This window comes from Nanorana parkeri, unplaced genomic scaffold (genome assembly GCF_000935625.1).
Source record: "Nanorana parkeri isolate BGI_ZX_2015 unplaced genomic scaffold, ASM93562v1 scaffold190, whole genome shotgun sequence".
NCBI lineage: Eukaryota > Metazoa > Chordata > Amphibia > Anura > Dicroglossidae > Nanorana > Nanorana parkeri.
This window is the reverse complement of record NW_017306458.1, coordinates 327,304-338,791: the sequence shown is the minus strand read 5'-3', so window position 1 is coordinate 338,791 and position 11,488 is coordinate 327,304. Positions and strand designations below refer to the sequence as shown.

Below are 11,488 nucleotides of genomic sequence, written 5' to 3'. Positions count from 1 at the left end.
GCAGCTGGCTCTGCCTCTAGATAGGCAGAGCCAGCTGTCACTCACGCAGCTGGGCGGATCCAGACATAATTGTCGGGATCCGCTTCAGCTGCGGCGTCTCAGTATAGCTAAAGCTCGCGGTATACTGAGCCTAGGGTGATGGGAGGACGCTAGTTTGTGTCCTCCCGTTACACGGAGAATTATGGGGAAAAGCCCTAACCCCATGGTTCTCCTTTAAAGAATCTGTGAAAAGATATTCTGATGGAGGAATGGCAACATCTGGAAAAATGGTTTTCCTTTCCCCAAGCACTTTGGGATACAGTACCCCTTAAAGGAGACCTTTCTTAGGAAGTGGATGGTTCCAGGGGTTGATGTGGAAATTGCCTCTCTGAATAAGTTGATGACAGTGCTGGTGGAGGATGTTCTGGCTTTCAAAGATTCAGTGGACAAGCATTTGGCGCGTTTGTTTAAAACTTCTTTTGCCATTTTTGGGCCTAACCTACATCCAACCATAGTGGCAATAGAGATATGTTGCATGGATGGCCTTGCTGACACTCTTAATCAGTTATCCAGATAGGGTCCTTTGTCTGTGCAGATGCAGAGAATTGCAAATGGCGGACTGCAGAACGGACATGGACCGAGCAGCTGTTGGTCCGGACCGTGGTCGGTTGCTAGAACCACTGTGCTCCTAGCAACCAATGATGTCACTGCACTCCCGCTGAGCACTGAAGGAGGATGGAAGAGTATCTTCTGTTCTCTTTAGCTGCCCATAGCTGTCTCCACCTCCCTGCCTGTGGGACCTTCTCTCAGCTCCTCCCAGCTCCACCTCCCTGGCTTTGGCTTTATTCCCTGCCATCCGGACAGGTACCTATAATTATGAAAATAAAAAAATGGGCCCTTTCAGGGCCCGTAGGGGACAAACAGTGTAAGGGGGCATCTGATGGTGACAACCAGTGTAAGGGGGCATCTGATGGGGACAACTAATGTAAAATAATTAGTTGTCCCCATTAAATGCCCCCTTACTTTCACAATTAATGTAAGGGGGTACACTGATAGGGCAGCCAGAGTAAAGGAGCATGCTGATGGGGACAACTAATTATTAGTTGCACCCATCGGAGTGCCCAATTACATTAGTTGCACCCATCAGAGTGCCCCCTTACATTACATTACATACAAAACAAACAAAGGGGCACTCCAATGGAGACAATGAATGTAAGGATGCACTTCATTGGGGACAACTAATTATTATTTGCCCCCTTCGGAGTGCTCCCAATACATTGGTTGCCCCACCAGAGTGCCCCCTTACTGTTGCAGTTAATGTAAGGATGCACCCGATGTAGGAGGACAATCAATTTAAGGGGGCACTCTTGATGGGAACAGCCGATGTAAGGGGGCACTCTAATGGGGACAAACCATGTTGGGGCACTTTAGCGGGGACAAGCAATGTAAGGGGGCACTCTGATGGGGACAAGCAATGTAAGGGGGCACTCTGATGGGGACAGCCAATGTAAAGGGGCACTCTGATGGGGACAGCCAATGTAAAGGGGCACTCTGATGGGGACAGCCAATGTAAAGGGGCACTCTGATGGGGACAGCCAATGTAAAGGTTAAGGGGGCACTCTTGATGGGAACAGCCGATGTAAGGGGGCACTCTAATGGGGACAAACCATGTTGGGGCACTTTAGCGGGGACAAGCAATGTAAGGGGGCACTCTGATGGGGACAAGCAATGTAAGGGGGCACTCTGATGGGGACAGCCAATGTAAAGGGGCACTCTGATGGGGACAGCCAATGTAAAGGGGCACTCTGATGGGGACAGCCAATGTAAGGGGGCACTATGATGGGGACAGGAAATGTAAGGGGGCACTCTGGTGGGGACAGCCAATGTATGGGGACAAACCAAGTAAGGGGGCACTTTGAGAGGCACAACTAATATAAGGATGCACTTAATTGGGGACAACTAATTATTATTTGCCCCCCATCAGAGTGCCCCCAATATATTGGTTGCCCTCATCAGAGTGCCTCCTTACTTTAGTCGGGTGTCTCCTTACTTCGCTGGAGACACCCGACCACCCGAGACCTCTATCACCTGAGACCCCTACCGCCTACACCGTTACAGATCCAGACCAACGACGCACGGCGTGCCCCAGCCGCGTGTAGCTCCTCCCCACTCTTCCGTCTTTGACCGAAGCGGCTCGGCCCGGCCAGCCGTGTCCGTGGGTGGCCATACGGATGCGCACCCCCAACTGATCAGCCCGTCATACCACCGGGGACACTCTTGCAACCCTGGACCTCTCAAAGGAGGGCGCCATACAGATCACGTGGGAGCCTCGAACTGTAAGTCCCTTTGTCCACTATTAACAGTGTCACGTAATTTTCCCATACAAAGATTCATTTACAATCTGTACTTCATATACCTATCTACGTCCTTTTTGGTAGTCGCGCTCCCGTCCTGCTTTGTCCATATCCTTACTTTAGCAAAGGGGGCACACTGATGGGGGCATCCAATAAAAGGGGGCATTCCAATGGGAACAAACCATCATGGCGAAAACATGAGATCTTTGCTGAAAGAAAATGTTAGTGACCGGACCTCCGTGAATTTGAAGTCACTGCCCCTGGCCTAGACATTATAAAGTAACATCTTTGACAGCAGGCACCACATGAAGTTTATACTTCCACGATGAACCTCTAGTGTATTTTAGATGCTGAGTGTTTTCGGGTTATGGGGAACGCATGACACTCTTCCCACCGATAAGTTTGGTGCCTGAGCGGCCAATTATTTTTTTGCATTTCAGTTTTTGTTTTGAATTCCTCATTTTTTTTCTTTTGCAGGATGGAAACACCGACGTTACTAAAGTTGACATGCTGCGTCTGGCTCTTGCCCGAAACCTAGCACGTGCCATTGTAAAAGAAGGAACACTTCAAGCCTAGAAGGAAAGTGGAAATCCTGCTTTGTTTCTTGTACAGACTGTTTTCAAATAAATCACTTTTTCCATATTCATGATTTTGTGTTTTGTTTTTTCCTTTCATGCTTTAAGGGGGTTTTTGTCCTTCCCTGGATCAACTGTGCGTAACTGTGGGCATAGGGTTCTGTTTATAGAGGTGTTTCTATTGTTATCATTCTTCTATAGGTTGAACTCGATGGACTTGTGTCTTTTTCTTAACCTAACTTATAACTATGTGTACATAAGACTCTGAGACAAATATGTCAATAAAATATACCAAAATCTGTAAAAATGGGGCTTTCAAATATGTCACAAACCACAATATAGAGTTTTCACAAAGATAATAAAAATCTAATTTTTATTAAGACATGATAACAGTTCTCAATAAAACACTGTTAGTGATCCACATCTATATATAAATGGCCAACAATGCACTTGATTTGACATTCGGTGCCCAGTGGACCTACTACATATCAATGTCCCTTATTTCTGAAAAGATCAAATCACATTACTCTAGCAACTAAAGTTGTCTGTAGTGGTCCAGCCTTTAACGCGTTTCACATTCTCTTCAGGGAGGTAAGGCAATCTATAGTTTCCAGATCAGCATGATTACAAAAAAAAACAACAAAAATAGAATGTACAGTGCATGAAAGTTCTTACCTAACTAACATAGATCACAATCATAACAGGAAGGTACTATACTTCTATTTTAGAGGATTTGGAGGACAGTCATTTAAATACAAAAAAAAGTCAGTTGAGCAGTTATTTGGCAGTTTTTGTTATCTTTGAAAGCTCCCTTGTGGTGTAGTTCCAGGAACAAAGGTCCCTCTCCTTTTGGTTTATTTTTTTGTCATTTGGGAGGCGCGGTGAGTATGGCAGAGTAGGACGTGTCCTCTCCTGATCTAGGGTAAAGACATTCTGAGCAGCTTAGTGGAGCCACAGCATTCTAAATGGGCTAGCAGCTACCCAAGAATCAGCACCCTAGCAGATACAGCCCGCAGTCACAATACACTGGGCACACCTTTGGTTGCAATAATTCCTCTGCCTCCAGAAAGCTTTGTGCTGCCAAGATGGTGGCTGGCATCCCTTCTACAGGGCCAGTCAGGCACAGGTGAGAGCCATACAGTGCTTTCCCTTGGGGTTAGGTAGGCTGTCACAATGCTCCAGAATTATTTCACAAGCCTCCCTCAATTCACATCAAGGATGGGATATAGAGGCATATATAAAATCACTCCCCACCCGCCAAGATCAATGATCAGGCTGGAAACCACCTATAAAAAGGACAACTATGATCTAAATCAGTGCTTCTTAAAGTGTGGGTCGTGACCCCATGAAGAGGAGAGAGCCACTGACAGATGCTAGGGGAGGGGGAAAACAACGAGCAACACTGGGGGAAAGAAGGGAGAGACACCGTCTGAGGCTGGGGTCACGTAAAAATGTCCTCAGCCTGATCTAAATAAGGGCCTGGGGGGCAGAGTGGAGAAAATATAGAATGTGTCAGATGAACTCCATACTAAACTGTACTCTTTTAACAACATTCTTGAGGAATACACTTTTTCCAATCCCCTAAACGAAAGACAATATTGAAAACAGAAATCGTATAAATGATATACATGTTTGAGGTTTGCCTGAATCTATTGAAACGAAAGACCTCACTCCTGTGGTTGTGGCTATCTTCAGCCAGTTAGTCAAATGTCGCATAGATGAACACATATAGAAAGAGGCCAGGTCCACGGGGCTCAAGGAGCCAGAATTCCTGACCCAGCCAAACCCAGAGACCCTATTTGCTGAATTACCTTTTTCCAGTATAAAGAGAAAATCACATAAATAACCGAAAGATGTCAAATACAGCTAATAGCCCTCCATGGTGGCAAAACCGCCAGCTTCCACTGCCTAGGAGATCTTCTTTCTTTTCTGGGGACTTTTGACTACCACAAATTGCACTACCTGACTGGCCTTGGAAACTGTCTCTGCTGCTCTCACTATCAGAGCTACGTACCTGGCACAAAAATGGAGAAACCTACCCACAAGTCCTCTGCAATGCAGAATACAGGGGACTGGAGCTGTTTGGGCCCTTAATTGTTTTCTTCACTTTCCCATTGGATGCAGCAAACCCTCCATACAAATTCATATATTCTGCAGGGACTTCCCTTCAACCAGTGTATGCAATACACCTCATCTTACTACACTTGGCACAATTTCTGGTGTTCTACAAGATATAACCACCCTTGATTGCACTTTAACAGATTCCCATAAAACCAGCTTTTATTGGGCGTTTTCTCCTTCTATACCAGTCTAAATGGTTGCAGGGGCTGTGAGTCCCCCACATGATATAGTGAATCAATTTATACCCGAAATACTAATGTTTCTTGTTACACGTGCACTATGTTTTAATACTTTGTTTACATGATATGTAGAGGAACTGACCCATTATCACCTTCTGTGTTCCCCCCACATAGGGCCAAAGGGGCTGTTTGGCACACTCTCAGGGTTATTCACAAAAGGGTGATGAGTTTGGAGAAGTGACCAATCTAGGACAACATAGCTGAACTGGAAAAATTCTCCAATTCAGCTCACTTTCCAGTTCAGCTATGTTGTCCTAGATCAGGGGTCAGCAACCTGCGGCTCTTTCATCCCTCTGCTGCGGCTCTTTGTCCAGGGTGTTCAGTCCTGATAATGGCTCTTTGAGTGTTTAAGGTTGCTGACCCCTGGCCTAGATTGTTCACTTCTCCTGCCTTCTCCAAATACTTCACTCTTTTGTGAATAACCCTGTAAGTATTGTTTAGATTTCAAATTTTTGTTCCTGCTGTTGCAATTGCACAAGCCACTTTCTAATCACACCACTAGATGGCGCCTTCATCACATTGCATGCTCCCAATGCATTCTACTTTTACTACAAGCTAACTTTTATTTCCTCTAGATCAGTGATAGATAACATTTGTGAGCCTGAGTGGCCCAAACTGCAACACAAAATCAATTTATTTATCCCAACGTGCCAACACTGAAAATAAGTCTGGTATTGTGTTTTAGTTTGGTTTACTTTATTTTTTTATCATTTATATTGATTTTATTATTTTTTACTTTAGCACTTTTTTTATTTTAATTATTGTTTTTTGATATTTTGTACTTATTTTTTACATTTTGATTTATTTATTTTATAATTTTTTAAATTTTTTGACGCTAGTTTGTGTCCTCCCGTTACCCTAAGGAGAACTATGGGGGAAAGCCCTGACTTTATTGCTATCACACAGGGGCTAAGCATCTGTGTGATAGCATTTGGACGGGAAAGGTTCTCTTTATTGAACCAATACAGGAGTTTGAGCTCAGTTCTGTGCTGTCTCTGCTGTGACAGTTGAGATGGGAAGGCTGTGAGTACAGCGTTCCTGTATCAGTGTTTACACGTGCCTATGCTCGCGTGCAGCCAGAGGGGCCTCTGCATGCCCTCTGTAGCACGCATGCCATAGGTTAGCCTCCGCTGCTCTGGGCTCTTTTCAATACCTTACCTTTCCCAATCCACTTCACCATACCTCACCCCTACTTGGCCAGGGTGCTCCTAAAATGATGGTAAGGAAGGATGGAGAATTGGGCCTTGCAACAGAAGATCTGTTCAAAGCGGTAGACGCTAAGGGACATCCGCCATCAGGCGCACCAGGTCTGCATACCAAAGGTGACAAGGCCAATCTGGAGCCACTAGAAGAACTGGGATCCCCTCGACTTCCACACACCGTAGAAACCTTTGAAGACGCTTCAGGGGAGGAAACGCATAAATGAGTTTGTACCTGTCCCACGGCACCACCAAAGCATCTGCTGCGTTCGCCCAAGGATCCAAAGCCCTGGAACCGCTTAATCTTTCGCTTCAGACTGGAGGCCAGAAAATCCACATCTGGACTCCCCCAGCTTTGGCAGATCTACTGAAACACCTCTGAATGAAGGGCCCATTCCCCCTGATCTAGACCCTGATGACTTGGTCTGTTTGACAATTGTCCACTGCTGGGATATAGACCGTGACTGTACCCTGACAGGATGCCCATGTAGAAGATTTGTTATAAAACAAGATAAAGTCTGATCGCTCGAAGCTCCAGGACATTGACCAGTAACCCTCCTTCCAGGCCTTGTGCTGACCACTGTCTGCTAACTCCACCCCAACCACTGAGGCTGATGTCCATCGTCACAACCTTTCAATGCACCATGAGAAATGACCTCCTGCTCAACAGCATCGGGAAGTGGAGCCACCACACCAGAGAAGCTTTGACCGACTGACTTATCCGCATCTGTCTGTCCAGCGACAAGGGAGATTTGTCCCATTGAGAAAGGATTTCCTGCTGCAGAATCCAAGTGTGGTGCATATAGGACTGCCTCAAATGAGGAAACTGTCAGACCAAAGACCCACATGCAAGTGTGTGTCGACGCCTGATTGCACGAACACAATAAACTTGTGCTCAATGGGCTAAGGCCAGGCCAAAGGGAAGGGCCACAAACTGGAAATATTCCTTCCCACCACAAACTGCAGAAAGCGCTAAAGCACCGGACACATTGGGACATGCAGGTATGAATCCTTAAAAGAGAACTATGGGGTCCAACCTTTTCTTTACTTTTGGATTCCATGGGCTATAGGAGTAAATTTAGCAATTTATTCCTATAATCCAAAATGCATCCTAAACATACAATCGTTACTTTAAGATTGTGGGCGTGGCTAAGCGCAGCAGTGGGGAGAGATCACGACAATACTGTCAGGATCCTCCCAACTGATCGTTCTCACTGTGACTGACGGCGCTCCTTGAGAACTGCTGCGCGTCCACAAATACATGGGCATGCACAGCAGCTCTCTCCCTACCTCCAGGTCCCCGTCGTCTGTGCCATCAAATGGCAACACGTGCATGGAAGGCTGTTTCTGCTCACTGCCTCCGCCCCTCCTTCCTCTCTACCCTCCTTGAAACCTTTTCCCCGTAAATCTTAGTTCCCCCTGCCATTCAGCTATTACCATATCCCCGCCCCTTCCTTACAGCTGATTAGTATTTACATATCCCCTCTCCACACACTGCACAGGAAATCTCTGACTTGTTTCTCCAAGAGCTCACACTGTGAGAGGAGACGTTCGTCTCTTTGTCATAGAACACCGGAGCTTGCAGAGAGGGGGCGGGGCTATGTAAATACTAACAGCTGTAAGGAAGGGGCGGGGTTATGGTAACAGCTGAACGGCAGTGGGAACTAAGATTTACGGGGAACAGGTTTCCATACACCTGCTGCAAGCATCTGATTACTGAGACAGAGCAGGAGAAGATCGGTGAAGAGAAAGGGAAATAGTGGTAAGAGAGGGAAAGAGAGGCTGAGTCAGCTTGTTGCTTCTCAGTTGAGACTCTGCCTCCTGCTCCCACATGTCCGCGTGCACACTCCAGCCGAACACAGTGTGCTTGACTAGAGAAAGGGCGTCTTGGTGTATCTCCATAATGGGTTCCGCTCCAAAAATGCTTTTTTAAATCGTTTGCCAGTTGTTTTTCCATTATGCCAGATATCCATTATATTATTTAGAAGCATAGTAGAAAACAGCAGAGAAATAAGCTCCCAAGTATGACTCACAATTTCAGGATTTGTTCTTTACAGATAAGCCAACTGTGCCTATGTCCATATTTTATTACTTTGTGTTTCACATGTTAACACTTTTAGAGATTATGGTTACCTTGGCATAATAGGTGTTTCTTGTCTCTAGCATTATGTTGTTTAGCAGCCCTTGCCCCAGCGGTAGTTCAATTAGGAGGTGGGGTTAGTTGTCAGCCATGTTTTAGATGCATGCATGGTGTCAATGCCACAAAAGTGACTCGCAGCATTATCATACAGGCCTTTCATGTGGACAGTGGTTCTCTCAGTCTGTCTTGCTGCTACAATTCTTAAGCAAGAAGGTTTCAGCTTGGGCTTTGTCTGTTCACCCCTCATACGCTGGCAAGTTTGAATGTTCCAGGCAGATATAAAAGACAAATGAATGCAGCTTTGTGTTATTATTGTTAATAAAATCATTAAATATATTGTTAATGATGCTAATTTAAAAGAGAACTATGGGGTAACCTTTTTATGCCATAGTTCTTTTAAGGGTCAGGGGGAGGATGTCCCGCTCTAGCTTGCTATATAACGAGAGTGCGGCAGCCGGGACGGATCCCTGCCTATCTAGAGGCAGAGCCAGCAGTGCCCGCGCCCTCCTCCAATCACCGCTGCAGGATCGCAGAGCTCTCTCTCTCTCTCTCTCTCTCTCTCTCTCTCTATATATATATATATATATACATACATACATACATACACACACACACATTTAGAAAGGGGAAAAAAATAAAAACTTCCCTACGTTATGAAACATTACCTAATTTTTTGGTAAAATATAAAAGGTGGGGTCACGTCAGGTAAATAGACACCAAAAATGTCAAGCTTTAAAATTGCGTGCTCCCCCAAAAAATAACCATACCCAAAATTGGCCATAGGCTTTTACTGGTCATCAGTTTAGTGGTTGATGGCCATAGAATTATTGCTCACACACCTACGCTCGGTGATATGTAACAAGTTTGTATGCCATGGCAAATATACAGTGACAGGTCCTCTTTATGAAGACCTTGGCGGTCCGTTAGACCCCTGTCACCTAGGGACCCCCAAAGAAGCTGATGAAGCAGAGATCTGCTTTATAGAAGCCGGAGAGATGACAGGCATAAGTAATGCAATACACATCACTTCCACATTCAGAGATGGGAGGTCAGGAGGAGGATATACACTGACCTCCCTCCGATCTCTGTTCAGAGAGACGCCATGACGGTCTCAGACTAGGGACAGCAGAGTCCAGGATAGACGGCGGCAGCGGAGCTACAAACTTGAGCACAACATATAAGCGATCAGGCGGCTCTATAGCCACCCGGACGCTTTTATGTAAACAGCCATAGCGGGCTGTTTAAAATGGTGTCAGTTTCCCGCACGTGCACACCCACCTGCATTCAAGAGTGTCCCATCCGGCCTTTTAATTACAACGGCTGGACAAGAAGGGGTTAATAAATGAAAATATATAATTTCCAAAACTGCAGCTTTCATTAAAAGGTCCTAATGGCACTTTCTGCTTTACAGTGACAACGCTATGCCTGATTCCAAGTGTTCTCCTGTATTGTCACACGCTCTCCTGCCTAGAGACCACAGGCTGCCACGCCGATGCACATTCCACAGGCATGTCCCACTGTTGTTGGCGCCAGAAAACCTGTCCTAAGAAATGACATGCAACAGTTGATAGAGCAAGTGACTGCAGAGGATTTAAAAAGGAACTTCTTGTTTGATACACAGTGCTTTAGCAAATTTAGTGTCATTAAGTTGATAAAGCACATTATGGATGTTACTATTGGAGCTTGGTATTCGCTGCTTTCGTTAAAATTCAAAGATTTGGGTGTAGAATTTGTTGGCTCCACCCCATTCCCTCCCAAACCATTGTTTTGTATTTTGATTCACTTCCTCTCACATTCCAAAAATATAAATAGCAGGCTACTGATCTTTTACCTAAAGATTCAATAAGGTTTGTGCCAATAAGACAGTGGTAAAGGAATTAGACCTTCAGGGGCAAGGTCTGATAAGAATTGTTCTGCGTACTCTGACAAGCACTGTGGAATTTTACAACTCCTATAAAATAATTAAAGTAGCTGTAATCCATCATTTTATAACATCAAGTTTGCAGAAGAACCATTTTAAAACAATTGCTATTCTTCTTTCCTAAAATACTGTTTTCACCATTTTCATCCTTTTAAAAAAGATATAATATATATATATATATATATATATATATATATATATATATATATATATATATATATATATATATATATATATATATATATATATATATATATATATATATATATATATATATATATATATATATATATATATATATATATATCAGTGCTGCTGATCTCCTGCAGCCTCTTTACGGCCACTCGTGTTTGCATGCAGAATCAGAATCCTGATGGGGACAATGGTGGACAAAGCCTGTGCAATGAGCACCAGCACGGCCACTTATTGTAACCAGTGAAAGTTCGTATTACAGACAGACCTCACAGGGGAGCAATAGGTCAGACCATGGTCATCCCATAACAAAAGTACCTGAACAAGGAACTTAATGGCAGGATTACCAGACATTTGGATTGAAAATTACATTAAAAAGTATTAAAGATTATGTATGAATTAATGAGCTTACTAGGGCCGCAACAACTAAAAATCGAGAGAATCGTTGGCAACTATTCTCATTGATTAGTTGATTTTTCAATTAGTTGCCACTGCTCTGCTCCCTGCTGGCTGCAGCGGTCTGTATCCCCTTCAATCCCAACCTGTATCAGCAGAGGGGACAGACCACTGCAGCCAGCAACAGCAGGGAGAAGAGACTACGGTGACTCTGCTTTTCCCCGCTGCCCCCCCTCAGTTCCTCCTCCGCTGCCCGCTACTGGATATTTTAAATTGCAATAGCAGGCTGGCTTTTGCATCCGCCCACTGCTATTGTAAATATCCAATAACAGGCTGGCTATTTAAAATATAAAACTAAATAAATTTAAAAAT

The 11,488-nt window shown here is 44.6% G+C and overlaps 1 protein-coding gene across 2 annotated transcripts in view; it reads left to right on the top strand.

Annotated features, from left to right (window-relative positions):
- The window catches only part of NUP85 (nucleoporin 85), a 40,777-nt gene extending 37,812 nt beyond the window's left edge, over positions 1-2,965 (top strand). For both annotated transcript variants that reach the window (XM_018555267.1, XM_018555268.1), the window contains exon 20: positions 2,811-2,965. In XM_018555267.1, coding sequence (XP_018410769.1) covers positions 2,811-2,909 — 99 coding nt within the window. In that variant the 3' untranslated portion in view covers positions 2,910-2,965. The remainder of the gene's footprint in view (positions 1-2,810) is intronic.
- Positions 2,966-11,488: the final 8,523 nt, after the last annotated feature.